At 44.2% G+C, this 15223-nt stretch overlaps 1 protein-coding gene across 5 annotated transcripts in view; it reads left to right on the forward strand.

The window, feature by feature from the left end:
• The window catches only part of SLC24A2 (solute carrier family 24 member 2), a 274386-nt gene that overhangs the window by 208662 nt on the left and 50501 nt on the right, over nt 1–15223 (forward strand). For all 5 annotated transcript variants that reach the window (XM_021078223.2, XM_021078320.2, XM_021078277.2 and 2 more), the window contains 1 exon segment: nt 12085–12183. In XM_021078223.2, coding sequence (XP_020933882.1) covers nt 12085–12183 — 99 coding nt within the window.

The following is a 15223-nucleotide window of genomic DNA, read 5'->3' on the forward strand; positions in this document are numbered from 1 at the left end:
TACCAAAGTAGGAACCCCCTTATTGTGCACAGACACCATTTCCAGTGCCATGTTATGTTTCATTCATTCCAGGTTTATGGTTTAACTCATTTGGTCCAACTTTCCATAACAAGAGTATTTTTCTGGGTATTTGAACAGATGCTGTCTGTTAAGGCTGAGTCGTATCCAAAAAACAGATTTAACTCACCAGTTATTAACCACATTACTTTTTTAGAGATGTATTCTTACAAGTCTCTCCCTGGGGCTGGATCTTGGGAAGACAGCAGCCTAGTACATATGCATAACCAAAATAACCAGCTAGTAACCAGCATAAGATCTGTCGGAAAGACCAAACCAGCTGTGTGGGTACATCCACGGTCTTCCTGAAAACCAGGACCAAGGACGTCTTCTCATTAGAATACATCCAGCTCTTCAAACTTCATTTCATCTTATTTTCATGATCTCAGCTGTCAGCAGTAAAAGCAGAAAGATTGGACCTGGCAAGTAAAGGCAGATTTTGCCACATTGCATATGTAGAAGGTGTTAAGTGGCAGCAGAAGGCAAATCGTGGATGCTTTTTTGTGTATTTCTGACATCCCCAAAGCTGAAAATGTTGTCTCCTTCATCAGTCAAACTTGAATACTGTTATTATAAATTAATAATATAGTTTCCCACCCCCTTGAAGTTTTCTCTTTAAAAAAAAAAAAAGTGGGAATCTGTTATACCAGGAGGTTGGCATGTTCAATTAAGCATGGTAAGTTTCTCTTTTGATTAAATCTGAAATGAACTGAATCATCTCATTTTGGTCACGGGCCACTAAGCCTTCAGTCGCATTTAGTTAAGAACTCTCAGCAGGTGCCAGAACTTCTGTTGCAAACCCACGTCTCAAATGAGATTTACAGGCACCAGTTTACAATGTAAAGTTGAGCATTCAAAAAAATGGAAGATAGGAACTCAAGTTAACTGACAAGCTGCGGACACATGACATCCAGGTGATAGGAGAGAATGGATATACATGAAATAGTGGCTGCTACAGAATAAAGGTTAGCCAAATCTAAACTCTCTCTCTTTACGTCAAGATAAATAATTGGGTCATGTATAGGCTCATCATAAGGAAGAACTGTTTTGTTAAGTTCTGTTTTTTATATGTAGGTCAGAGTCACCATTCAACACAAATTTATTGAGCACCTACTATTTGTCACATGCTGTGAACAAATCAGAACTCTACTGATATATTCCAATGAATATATAAATGTCCCAGCCCACTTGCAGAGAGACATGCCCAAGATATATATGGATTTGGACAAGTTGACCCGAGGACCTCTTTTCCCACCCCTTAGGTGGTCATGGGGCTGGATGCTGGCAAGTCTTGGATCTGAGGCCTGCCTTGGTAAAGTGATTCTTTATTCGTATATCTCTTAGATGTCTATAGGATGCCAGGGATGGGAGCAAGGGGAAGACCTTCTATCCAGCAGCTCTTACCTGGCTCAGAACTCCAAAGCTGAGACCAGACAAACCCCTTTGAAAATTTGTGTGTGTGAGCCATTTGTATCTATGTATATGAGCTAGAACTGTTCTGAAAATTAAGTTCCTAAAATAATACAACAGGTGACCTAAAGTGGTGAAGGACATTAGCTCTCAAGCCATGTCAGCCTCAGCTAAGGTCAGTAAACTGGCTCCTTTCCTGAAACATGACATTCTGCCATCTGATACCTGCTGTGGTTTTGGGGTTTGTAAAATTCCAGTTTTGCCTTGATTAGATTAGATTCTCTCTCTCTCTTTTTTAAAGAGTCTCAAAATAGACAAACATTAACTGTAAACACTATTAGACTTTGGAGATTTAATCACAGCATTAACCAAAAAGAAAGTCTGGTGAGTTTCCTGCAGAATGTTTCTGGATATTCCTTCCTTCTCTACCCCCTAAAAGAATGTAAACTCAGAATGCATTTGCATACAGCAAGAAAGCCAAGCACCCCCAGCCCCCTAACACACACACACACACACACACACACACACACACACACACACAGGTTCCCTTTGTTGTTTGTGTTCATTAACACTGAGGACCAGCCTAAGAAGTAAGTATTGGGTGGGGAGTGGAGGGGGACAGATGAAAAACAGAGTCCCTGCCTTGACGGGCCCACAGGCTAGTTGGGGAGAGAGTCAGCCAAACACCTCTGGAGCTTTATGATAACTACCATGACAGGGTAGGTATGAGAGTACTGTGATAGAAAAAAGTACCAAGGTGGCTCGCCAGCCCAGGAAAGGGACTCAGGGAAAGCTTCTTCAAAGATGAGATGCCTAAAGCAGTCCAAAGGGATAAGACAAGAAGATCAGCCTGGAGTATTCCAAGCCATAGGAAGAGTGAGTTAGAAGGAAGCAGGCAGGCAATGTGATTAAAATCTTGGGAGACCAATTAAGAGGCTGTAACTGGAGTTCCCGTCATGGCTCAGCACTAACCAACCCGACCAATATCCATGAGGATGAGAGTTTGATTCCTGGCCTCACTCAGTGGGTTAAGGATCCAGCATTGCTGTGAGCTGTGGTGTAGGTCACAGATGAGGCTCAGATCCCACGTTGCTGTGGCTGTGGTATCAGTCAACAGCTGCAACTCTGATTTGACCCCTAGCCTGGGAACTTCCATGCACCATGGTGTGACCCTAAAAAGACAAAAAAAAAAAAAAAAAAAAAAAAGCTATAACTAACATCCAGGCTGGAAAGGTTGGATCTAATGTGTTCAAAGGTAGACTGAAAAGGACTTGGCAGCTAACTAGATAAGGGGGGTCAATCCCTAAAATGGCTGGGAAACACTGGGAATGAGGAAAGTACCACTAGAGAATACAAGCGGAAGTGCAGATTCCTAGAAGGAAGATGACACATGGAAGTTTGGGGCATGTGGAGTTTGACCATCAGAGGGACTTCCCAGTGAAGACGTTTATTTTAATTTTTAATTGTTATTTCCCCAATACAATTTTTTTCCTGCTGTACAGCATGGTGACCCAGTTACACATACATGTGCATATTCCATTTTCTCACAATATCAAGCTCCATCATAAGTGACTAGACATAGTTCCCAGTGCTACACAGCAGGATCTCATTGCTAATCCATTCCAAAGGCAGTAGTTTGAATCTATTAACTCCAAGCTCCCCAACCACTCCACTCCCTACCCCTCCCCCTTGGCAACCACTAGTCTATTCTCCAAATGAAGATGTTCCAAAGTCCCTTGGATGGGATGATCTGGGCCAGAGATCTGAGTGTGGGAATCATTGCTATTCAGTCAGTGGTCCATTGGGTCCCTGGGGAGAATGTGAGGCATGAGGAAGAGGGAGCAAGAATTGGGGCCTGAGGAAGGGTGACACTTAAGGGGCACTCTTGGGAGTCCTTGAAAATCAAAGAGAGTTTCAAGGTGAGAAGTGAGGAATATCCACTGCCACTGAGAGAACCAGTCAAGAGGAGGTGAAAAGTGGCTGAGGGTAGTGTCATTGGAGCATTGCTGAGCAATGACAGATGCAGAGGGAAGAAGTGACCAGAGGTGCCCTTGGGACACAGAGGCACCAGCCCAGACTGATCTTTCCAGAGGCAAGAAAGAGCAGTGCCCACAGGAAACCTGAAGTCAAGAGAAACGTTGCCAAGGTGAAAGACATGAGCATGATGGTATGCTAAGGGGAAGGATGGAAGACTGAAGAGTACTCATCATAGATAAAGTCCCTCAAGAGGCAAGAAATTGGAATAAAGAACAAAATTTCAATCTTTAAGATATAAACTTCTGAACCACATTAGAAATTTTCTGAGATATTTGGAAAGGCACTCTCATTTCCAATGATAAGGAGAGATGACGGACAATTAACATGTGGACAGTTCTTTTCATTACAGGTGACTCTAAAGGTCATTCTTACAGAAAATTATTTTTTGTCTTTTTAGGGCTACACCTTCGCATATGGAGGTTCCCAGGCTAAGGGTCTAATCAGAGCCTCAGCTGCCGGCCTACACCACAGCAACAGCAATGCCAGATCCAAGCCACGTCTATGACCTACACTGCAGCTCATAGCAATACTGGATCCTTAACCCACTGAGCGAGGCCAGGGATCAAACCTACATCTTCATGGATACTAGTCAGATTTGTTTCTGCTTCACCACAATAGGAGCTTCCAGAAAATTATTTTTAAAAGCCTTAATAAGGAGAAATCAGGCTGCTTCATTTCGTGATATGATGGGTTTGACCACCACATGAGATACAATTATGTAAATATTCTTACTGGTTACAGAAACTGGTCCTATGACCATGTCTATAAATATAATTACAATTAAATTATGTTAATCTTCTTTATTGTATGGTCCACTCACAAAATACTTGATTACGATAGTTTAATTTCTATTAATGCCAATGTAGTCTTAAACAGTTTTACATGATCCTTCACACAAATTAGAAGAAATAATTTAGAGGTGGTTCTTCAAAAGCAGATTTAAGAATAAGTATATTCTATGTTCTTGGTGGTTTTGTGCAGGATGAGGTTATTATTTTTAATATTTTACTTTTAAGAATAAAAATCAGGAGTTCCTGTCATGGCGCAGTGGTTAACGAATCCGACTAGGAACCATGAGGTTGCGGGTTCGGTCCCTGCCCTTGCTCAGTGGGTTAACGATCCGGCGTTGCCGTGAGCTGTGGTGTAGGTTGCAGACGCGGCTCGGATCCCGCGTTGCTGTGGCTCTGGCGTAGGCCGGTGGCTACAGCTCCGACTCAACCCCTAGCCTGGGAACCTCCATATGCCGCGGGAGCGGCCCAAGAAATAGCAACAACAACAACAAAAAGACAAAAGACAAAAGACAAAAAAAAAAAAAAAGAATAAAAATCAGGCCAGATCCAGAGCTCCCATTGTGGCTCAGCGGTAACAAACCTAACTAGTACCCATGATGCAGGTTCAACCCCTGGCCCCGCTCAGTGGGTTAAGGACCCGGCTTTGCTGTGGCTGTGGTATAGGCCAGTGGCTATAGCTCTGCTTCAACCCCTAGCTTGGGAACTTCCATATGCCAAGGGTGCAGCCCTAAAAAGCGAAAAAAAAAAAAAAAAACCAACCTGGCAAGGTCTTATTAGGTGAGTAAGGCACCACATGAGGATAGTTTATAAACAGAAGAGGAGTTTATTCCTTTAAGCTGCTAGTTCATGTCTTTTTATCTTGGAACTTTAACTGTTCTCTGAGTTTCCACACCCCCCTAAGAAGACCCCCACCATCAGAGCATGAATCTTAAGTCCTTGTTTCTTGTCCCTCTCTGGCTCCAGGCTGTGAACTCTACAAGGGTACCACCTGGGTCTCTCTTATTACCAAGTATTACCTGGTTCACAGCACAGGCTTGGTTAATATTTGCAGAGTAGAAGATGGTTTGTGACTTGTACTGACTTGGAAGAAAAGCTTAGACCACCTGGGGGCACTAATACAGGGAGAGCTTCACTGTACCTCAATGAATGTTTGTGATGAGCCAAGCATGATTCTAAGACACTTGTTGAGGGTACAAAGGTGGCAGAGTGAAAATCCCTGTCCTCTGGTGGGGAAGGCAGACAGGTGAGTGGCAAGCTGAAATAAGGGCTGTGACAGGGGAACAAAGTGCTAAGAGAATGGTGGATTTCCACTTGGGAAGGAGAGCGTGGGCATCTGTAGAGAAAGCTTCGGGTATGGCCTTCAGTTAGGCCTTGGCAAATGAGGACCATCTTCATACAGAGGGAGGAGCCAAAGTCCAGTTTTCCCAGCCCTGCTGCCTGCTGTGCTCATGTGGCCTCTTCTTCCATCACAAAGGCTCCTTTCAGTGCTCCTCTTGGCAGCCTCGTGAGGAAGGTACAGAAGGGGACCACTGATGTGTCTCCCACCTCTGAACCTGGTCCACCCCATTTTCCCTCTTTACCCTCAGCTAGTCCTGGGTTTCTACATATGGACCCTCAGCCCTACAGACGGACCTTTCAGCCCTACTGAAAGGATTTACTTTGGGTCATTAGCCAACAAGAAGCATGTGAGAACCGCAACAATTTTCCTGGAAACCACAAAGAGAAAGATTGATTGAGCGTCAAGGGGTGCTGTGGATACAGCAGTGAGCAAACCCAATGAAAATCCCTACCCTCATGGAGCCCAGCTGCTAATGGGAAGCAACATATAATCAATAGCAATAATGCTATAGTAAGAGTTCCCATTGTAGCTCAGTGGATTACAAACCCAGCTAGTATCTATGAGGACTCAGGTTCGATCTCTGGCCTGGCTCAGTGGGTTAAGGATCTGGCATTGCCTCAAGCTGTGGTACAGGTCACAGACATGGCTTGGATCCCTCATTGCTGTGGCTGTGGTGTAGGCCAGCAGCTGCAGCTCTGATTTGACCCCTAGCCTGGGAACTTGTATATGCTGCAGGTACAGCCCTAAAAAAAAAGAAAGGTAAAAAACAATGCAAAAAACAATGTAATAATGATACAGTAAATTAGATGATGAGAAATGCTTTAGAGAAAATAAGCTGGGGATGTGTAACGGTGAAGAAGCTGCAAATGTAAATGGGCTGCTCAGAGCAGCCTCATTGAGAGGGTGACATTTGAACAGAGGTTGAACCCTCTGAGTGAAGAACTGAGTGAAGAACAATCCAGGTAGAAGGACCAGCAAATGCCATGGCCCTGAGGTGGGACAGTGCACAGTTTTCCAAAACAACATGGAGGCCAGTGTGGCTGGAGCAGAGTAAGCTTGGCGAGGGGGAAGGGACAAGTCATGTGGTTGAGGTGAGCAACATGGGACAGAATATTCCAGGTCATTGGAAATACTTGGGCTTTCACCTTGACCTAAGGAACCACAGCAGGATTTTGCACAGAGAAGTGAGATCACTAAGGACCCTAGGATGAGCCCAGGCTGGGGGACAGAGGGGTGAAGGTGAAAGGGGAGACTAGTGAGGAGGCTGGCTGGATTGTTGCTCATTCCAGAGGATGGGGAGGGAGAGGCAGGCAGATTTTGAAATATTCTGCAGGTGGAGGCCCAGATTTGCAGATGGATAGCATGTGGGATGTGAGAGAAAGAGAAGAACCCACAGTGACCCCAAGGTCAGCTTTGGCTCTTGGCCATATCATCTCAATTCCATGCCTTCTCAGAGTGGCAGTGGCCTGTCTGCCCTACTTGAGTCTTGCTTCCAGGAAAAAAAAAAGACACAGGATAAATAGGAAAGTTCAGGTGCACTTTTGCTTTCTAGGTTACCAGCCAAGGCATAAACTTCAAAGACAGGACAGGAAAGGCAGAGCTGAAAACACCAAAATAGTTTCAAAAATACTATTTTCAAGTTTTCCCTTCTGTTTCATTTTTCCTTTTCTTCTCCCAAAACTGAGGTCCGCCGAGGTGTCTGTGGCTGCTCCCTTAACATCTTTCCATCTCTTTGGTCCTGCTCTCCTGTGTTGCTGGTGCTCAGAATGTTCTATGGCAGCCGGGAGCTAATCTGATCTCCAGCCCCAAGGAAACCTGTGCAGAGATGCCAATTACTCGGTGGGAAATGTGGGAAGGAATTTCCGAGGACTGTTTTAATGCCTCAACAGCAGAACAGAAGCAGAATGCATTTTTCTTGAGTAAACAGAACCTGGAAAAGTTATTTTGCGATGCAGCTTAGAGCTTCTGTTTTATGGACAGAGGTTGGTTAAGGATTTTGATGCCTGGCTGTTTTTCCAAAATTTATTCTTATTCATAATAGGCCCTCCTGCTTTGATCTTTTCTTCCCACACTTCCCTACCACCCCCTCAATGCACTCTCCCCTGAGGACACTCAGCTGGTATTCTTTTGCAGATTTCAGACCAAACTGAACTATATTAACATTGTATATGAGGTTTTGACGTAGGTGCCTCACGATTTGAGCAGAGTTTGCTATTTCTGAGATTTTTAAGTATACAAATATCTGTTGCTATATAAAAATACACTTTAAGGGTTCATACCGCAACAGAGTATATTTTTTAAGGTTGCCTTAAAACGTTAAAAAAAAAAAAATCACTCCTTCGCTCACCTTGAATAGTGCTCAAATACGTCTTCTCTATCCCCAGGCAGAAAGCTACAGTTGTTTCTTAGATCTGTCCGTGTCAGCCCTTATGCCAGCGTGGAATCCATGCCTAAAATAGCCTACGGAAGCAAGGCCTTTACTGCCAAGGTCTCTTGCACTGGAGGTTGCTAAGCCTGCTTTTTATTTTAAGGATCAAGCTTTTTATTTTCAGTAACTTATGGGAATGAAGGTCCTGTCATTGATGATAAGAACCCTTTCTGAGTAACAATTCCCAAGCATGTCCTGTATGTCAGAGACCACCTAAACACCTGAGGACTATTAACCCATCAAGTCTTCCAGCAACTGTATGAGCTGGGTGTTCTGTTTATTATCCCCCCTTAAAAATTCTGAGCCTGAGACACAGAGAAGGTAAAGCCCTTGGGTGTCATGAAGCTCTTTTGATCCACAGCGAAGCCACTGCGCAGCAGCCATACACCTTCCCTGTACTCTGTCCTCACAGGTTGATGGGAGAAAGCCATTGCTGTCTTTCCACTGCAAGGTCGCAAAGGCGTCAGTGTTTAAAACACACAGGGCCAGCTCTCTCCCCTTGACCTTCTCAATTTCAGAAAGATATGAAGTGATCCTTCTCTTAGTTTTGGAACTGACTTTGAAGGACTCCCAGAAAATGCAACAGCAATCCAACACAGACCCCAGATGCTTACACTGTGGATGCAGCTAATTCTCCTGTCCCACCTGCTTGGATTGAGAGAAGGTGTCTGTTGGTTTTTCTTTTTCCTCTTATTTACAGAGTTCACCCAGTACAGAGTTCTCCGGATGCCAGCTGTTGTGATAAGTCCTTTCCACATATTTTCTCACTTAAGCCTTGTGTTTAATGCAGGAGTCGGTCATTAGCATCCCTATTTAACAAATGGGCAAAGTGAAGCTCGGAAATATTCAGGAATTTACTGACTCTCACCCAGCAGAGCAGAGGTGGGGCTTAAATGGAGACCTAGCTACCTCTTAAGCACATCCTTTTAACCACAATACTGTGCTTGGTGCTCTCCCAGCTTGTAGCTTCAGGCTGAACAGGTCCTGAAGGGACCAGGCCTTCCTATTCCCAAGCCCAGAGGGTCCCTTCGAGAATCACATGTTCTGTGCACTCTTATCCTGTTAGCTTCATCTTCACAGCTCTTCTCAAAAGGCTCCCTGTGGCGACTTCAGGGGTTTTCTGTTGGGCTGGAATGAGCATGCCTTGCTGGCCACGCTCTGCCCACCACTCTCAGGAATTCCCTGTGTGCTGAATTCTGAAGGTGAGCCTTCAACTGCTGCTTTCCTAGAAACTAATCTCCAAAAGGGAAAAATCCTTTTTAGGCTATGGAGCAGCCATTGTCAGCACTCACAAGGCAGAATGATGGACAGGTCCTGCCAAACTAAGACAGAAGTTGTGTTAAAGAAGCTGAAGCGGTGGGTGGACAAAAGCTGATCCTCAGGCTGCCTCTGCAGCTTTGCCTTGCTGTCCAAGAGCTGAACCCTAAGAGAAGACAAGAGCATATAGAAAATCTGAGGTGCTGCTGCAGTGGGAAAGGGTGACACACAGTCTAGAAACCTTTGCCCCCTTTCAAGAGCATAGAAAATCTGAGGTGCTGCTGCAGTGGGAAAGGGTGACACACAGTCTAGAAACCTTCACTGGCCTCTGAGAATGTTTGCAAACCTGTGAAATCCCAGTTCTAGAACCATTTCCTCCCACTCCTCCTTTAGTGAATTTGGGAAGACCAGCCCATGAGCAACAGTGGCCAACACTGCTCCAAAAGGTGTTTTCTGGCAGAGGGAGTGTCCAAACCCTTCCATGCTTTGGAGTCCCTTTTGTTGTCATTTCTCTCTGGCATTCATCTGAGCTCTGAAAAGACCCCTGGAACTACAAACAACATGGGATTAATTGGTTTCTATCAGCTATTTTCTCTGCCATGATTCATGACTTTGGGGAGTTACTTGGTTGGATTATTTCAGGTTTTATTCCCCCAGGCTTATTTGTTTCCTCTTCTGAATGCTCTTTTGCTTTATGATTATTTTATATCTAATTTTGAAATAGCAATTAGTGATCATCTTTATTTCATGGAGCCGCAGTATATCCCAGGTTCAAAGACTGACCCTGAGTTCACAGAATGACTTTCTTAGTAGAAGCATCATCTTGTATAAAGTTTCGGAACCTCCCTTTTCCTCTTCTGGACTTTTTAGCAGATGATTTGAGGACCTCTTGGTGTCATCTTCCACAAGAAGTACCTTTCTTTAGGCTTCAGACTGCCAGTTACTGAGAACCACTCTTCATTATCCACATATCGAGTCCCCAGATAAGATTAGATTTGGCCGCCCGGAAAGCCTCTTGCCTCCATGCTGCCTGGGAAACCTCCAGACCATCTCAGCTCTCTGCCTACCACCTCCATCCTTGAATTGCTTCTTTTTCTCTCCTTTTTCTTCCTTTCTTATTCCCTTTTACCACCTCTTTCTCCTGGTCCCCAGACTTCTTTCCTTTCCCTTTTTCTTCACAGTTTTCCTTGGAGATTAAATAGAAACAGCCAGATTTCAAAGTACCTCTGGCCTATGAACCTAAAGCTGACCTTCCGCATCCCTCAAGGATGGACGTCATGCCCATCACCTCATCCTTCTTTCTTGTTCCTTGTGAAGCCCAGGCCACATACTGACCTACTTTTCTCTGTGTAATGTTTCTCTTCCTGCTTCCTTGAAGAGTGTGCCTGATGGTGCATATTCATTACTTAGACTAAGGTACTTAGTGTGCTAGAGGCTGCCTTGATGGTAGCAGGCATCTAGGCTTATGGTTCATGGAGCTTATGAGCAGAAGGAGCTCTATCCTGCGTCACCTTCACCACCGAAGTCAGCTGTTCCTATTCTAGTTTACAGCTTCTGTCATTCCCAATAAGTCATACAAGTCACCACTATGATCACTCCCCAGGATTTCCATCCACAAGGAGGGTTGGGGTGGGGATGCCAACCTCCCATGCCCCATCCTAGGGGGACAGACTCTCCAAGAGAGATATCTTGGAGGAGGATTTGGTTTGGTTTTGGTCTAAGTAGAAAAACAGAATGAGCTTGCCTGCTAATATGCTTCTAGAGAACCCAGCCAATGACAAATGCCTGTTGGGAAAATTGTAGGAGTTGTGATCTTTTCAGGGATTCATCATATCTGAATCCAGGCAATAATCAGTCAGTTTAAAATGAAGCTCCTTTGTACCTTGAATGTTCCTGGGAGAAGAAAAAAATGAGAATTAAAAGAGAAAAATGTGCTGTTTCACTAATCTCTATGCTCTTGCATGCTTTTTTTTTCCTGTGCTTGTTGCATGCATTTACCCATTAATTATGTCAATGATGGAGAAGAAACGAAGCATTATGTTTGTGGTACAGCTGTTTAAAATGATTACTTTGAAGATGGTATTTTTTTCCAGCACCTTTCCCTAAGCATCTCATCACCAACAGACATTACTTGCTGTGCTCAGTTGATCATCCTTTGCCCTAAATCCCCAAATGGAATCAGTTGCCTCCTTGATGCTTTAATTGCAGCTGACTCAGCTAATTCGAAAAGCTGTGACGCAGGCTCCTGACTCCTTTAGAAACTTGCAGCGTTAATTAAGATAAATGTTTGAAAACCAAAGTCAAATCAAAGGACCTCTGGGCTTGGCTTTCCATGGTCAAAAGCCAATTCTAGGATGAGCATATAATTCCAGAAAAATGGCTCTGCCTCTAGAGCAATTGTCTCTCTAGACCTGTTTTGGACCTCAGCAGTGGAGGGTGTTTCGGTGATGATGGGTGCTTTTGTTTTTTTGTACACACTTGGGAGGGGGGGAAGAGGTCCAAGTTAAACCTTTCGTAGATGATCTGATGATCTGGCAGCATGAGATTCTCAAATAGAGAATTGGACTGAAGAAGCCACAAGGTAAGAAAGTACCTTCCTGGAGGTCAGAGGGCAGTCGGGTTGGGCAGAAAGGAGTGGTGGCTCTTAGAGGGCCCCAGCACAGAGGAAGCCACGTGCCTGCTTTGCCAGCGCTTCACCATTTGCCACAAGCCTCGCTCTGGTTCTTCCTCACCCTGTCTCTTTCCATTACTTTCTCTTGGTTCAGGGAGGTTCAGAGAAAAGGCTTCAATTCTCCACAAGATCGCCAAGAAGAAATGCCAGGTGGATGAGAACGAGAGGCAGAATGGGGCTGCCAATCATGTGGGTGAGTCTCTGGAGACCTCCATCTCATGCCTTTCTTGGAGCACACAGAGTGGGCAGAGGCAGGACCCAATGTGGGCATCCCAGCTCAGTGCGGACAGCAGAGCCCTGCACTCAGCCCTTCCCTGGGTGTCAGGAAGAGTCCCACTTCCCTGGGGTGGATACAGGGCACCAACAGCACAATATGTCACCTATGCTAGGGGAACTTTAAAAAACACGAAATGACTGGAATTCTTCTGTGGCTCAGCAGGTTAAGGATTTGGCATTGTCACTGCAGTAGTATGGGTCGCTCCTGGGCCACAGGTACGATCCCTGGCCCAGGAACTTCCACATACCACAGGTGTGGCCAGAAAAAATAAAACGCATGAAATGATTCTATGAGGAACCATATGAAATAAATAAACTTTAAATAAATAGTTTACAAATAAAATAACACCAGCTCCTACTCAGGCATCTCCACTGAAGAGTAGAGAATTAATTCAGGGATTTCACATGAAGAGGACACACTGACCTGTCTTTTAAAGCTTAACAAAAGACAGGAGTACCCCTTCTGAAATTCTTGCCTGGTAGCCAGATTTGCTGCACTAAATTATCAGACTGTTTACTTGGTCACTCCTGAACTGAGTGTCAGGGTCCCAGCAAGATGACCCTGCCTCTCCCTTCTTAAGCATTCAGCAAACTCGCCTGCATCCCTTCGGGTTGACTTTTTTGAGTGTGTGACCAGATCATGACATTCAGCCATCTTATTTTAACTCAGAATGTGATGTTACTCTCCAGTCTGCAACTATAATGTAGCTCTCTAATTCTAAATTCAAACTAAATTTACCCTAATCTGGATTTATGCTATTGCCCAAGAAACTAAAATTATCTGCAGATAAAATTCAACAGTATTGCACTGAAAATATATGACATTCCTCAGAAGAGTTTCTGCCTTTTCTACTATCCTGACTTCTAACTCAGAGAAATTCTTTGGCCAAGAAAACAGTCAAGATTCTATTGGTAGGAAAAGAAAAAAAATAAGCTAAAATTAACTATCACACCTGGGAGGCTGCTTCTTCTCATCTGCTCAAGTCTGTTCTTGGACATCTTAACTCCACTTTGGGACCCAGCATCCCAAGTGTTGTTTGGCCTTTGAAGGCTGATCCTCAAGTTGCATCACAGACACATCAAACACAATGTGAACATTTCTCAGGGTAGATTGGCATGGGTACACTGAGGTGTATGGAATGGAGGAGGTGTACAGGGACCTACTGTATAGCACAGGGAACTCTACCCAATATTCTGTGATCATCTACTTGGGAAAAGAATCTGAAAGGGAACGGATGTGTGTATATGTATAACTGAGTCACTTTGTTGTACAGCAGAAACAATCACCAACTTGTAAACCAACAATACTTCAGTAAAACTTTAAAAAATATATCTATTCCTGGAGTTGCCATCGTGGTTCAGTGGTTAACGAACCCGACCAGTAACCTTGAGGTAGTGGGTTCGATCCCTGGCCTCGCTCAGTGGGTTAAGGAACCGGCGATGCCGTGAGCTGTGGTGTAGGTCACAGACGCAGCTTGGATCCCACGTTGCTGTGGCTGTGGTGTAGGCCCGAGGCTACAGCTCTGATTCTACCCCTAGCCTGGGATCCTCCATATGCTATGGGTGTGGCCCTAAAAAAAGACAAAAGACAAAAAAATATATATATATATATAAATAAAAATACATATATTCCCAAGGTACTTAGTATTTTTTAGTTTTAATAATTGAACCAAGCACACTGGGAAAACAGTCACAACCATACAGAGCAGAACCTCATAGAGATAACATTGTCACCACTAGAAACATGGAAAGATGAAATAAATTTGAGTTTCAGTGGCTTCCATATTAAATATATTTATGCCTCTGTATTTCACAACTAAATACATAAACAAAAACATTTCCCTAAAAATTCAAAAATTTGTCTCCTCCAAACCCACCAATTTTTATGTAATTCTCAAATTATTATCCAGTGAGAAATTACCCATGATAGACATGTCTCATTTTTCTGAAATTGCTAGAAGGAAACACTTTCTCACACTCTATGAGCAGCCTAAGACTGTCCATATCTGATACTGATGAGCATCCTGATATTCCTGGCAACCCTGACACTGAACCACACAGCTTCATTGTCTGCTGAAACCCAAGACTTGACCCAGCACAGCCAGAGGGCCAGGAACCTTTGTATTTCCTCCTCACTGAAATCACGGCCAACCTCAGTGGTGCCTGATCACTGATCACCTGCAGGGGTTCCTCCGAACCCGGAAATAAATTTTTCTAGTACAAGGCATGTGTTGTAAGGATGATCCAAGTGGTTTATGTTTCTTGTTTGTAGTCTCTGTGCCAGGCACTGTGCTGAGAGCTTTACATGGATTTGCTCATGTAATCTTTACAGTTGTACTCTTTGATGGTATTTTGTTGTTGTTAGTTGTAGCAGCGGTGGTAGTTATGTTGTCATCCTCTCAATTTTACAGATGAGGAAGCTGAACCTCCGAGAAGTTAAGTCACTTGCTAAGGGCCCCATCCCAGAAGTATTAGAATCAGGGTATAACCCAGACCTGTCTGAGATGCCCAGGGTTCAAGAGCCCCAGTGCTCAACCATCACCTGAGAGTCACTCTAGCCAAATGTCACCTCTCATTCAGGAAAGATTCAGATTTTTGCCTCCATTACTTGTTCAGCTCCCTGCCCTTCAATAGGATGCCCAGGTGTAGAATGTTCTAAGTAACATTCTCCAGGCAAGTCAAGAAGGCCAGATTCCCAGGCCTGCCCTCCCCATGACACTTGTGCCCTGGCAGAGTTTTCCACTCACTGAGCCTGAGGGAATTAGAGCTGGACACAAGAGGCTCAACCAGTGGTCAACCAGTGGAATTCCCTCATCTTACAGTTAAGATTCCTTAAACCCAGAGGATGGAGGGGACTTGCTTAGGCGACAGCCTGATGATGGCAGAGCAGAGCATAGGACCCATGTCTCCTAAAGTTAATAAATATAAGTTAAATATCCTTTCTAGAATGTAATCCA

This window comes from Sus scrofa, chromosome 1, assembly GCF_054392235.1.
Source record: "Sus scrofa isolate SSC_HxYL_T2T_F1_AM1 chromosome 1, Sscrofa_HxYL_maternal_Yorkshire_Landrace_v2.0, whole genome shotgun sequence".
In the NCBI taxonomy this organism is placed as follows: domain Eukaryota; kingdom Metazoa; phylum Chordata; class Mammalia; order Artiodactyla; family Suidae; genus Sus; species Sus scrofa.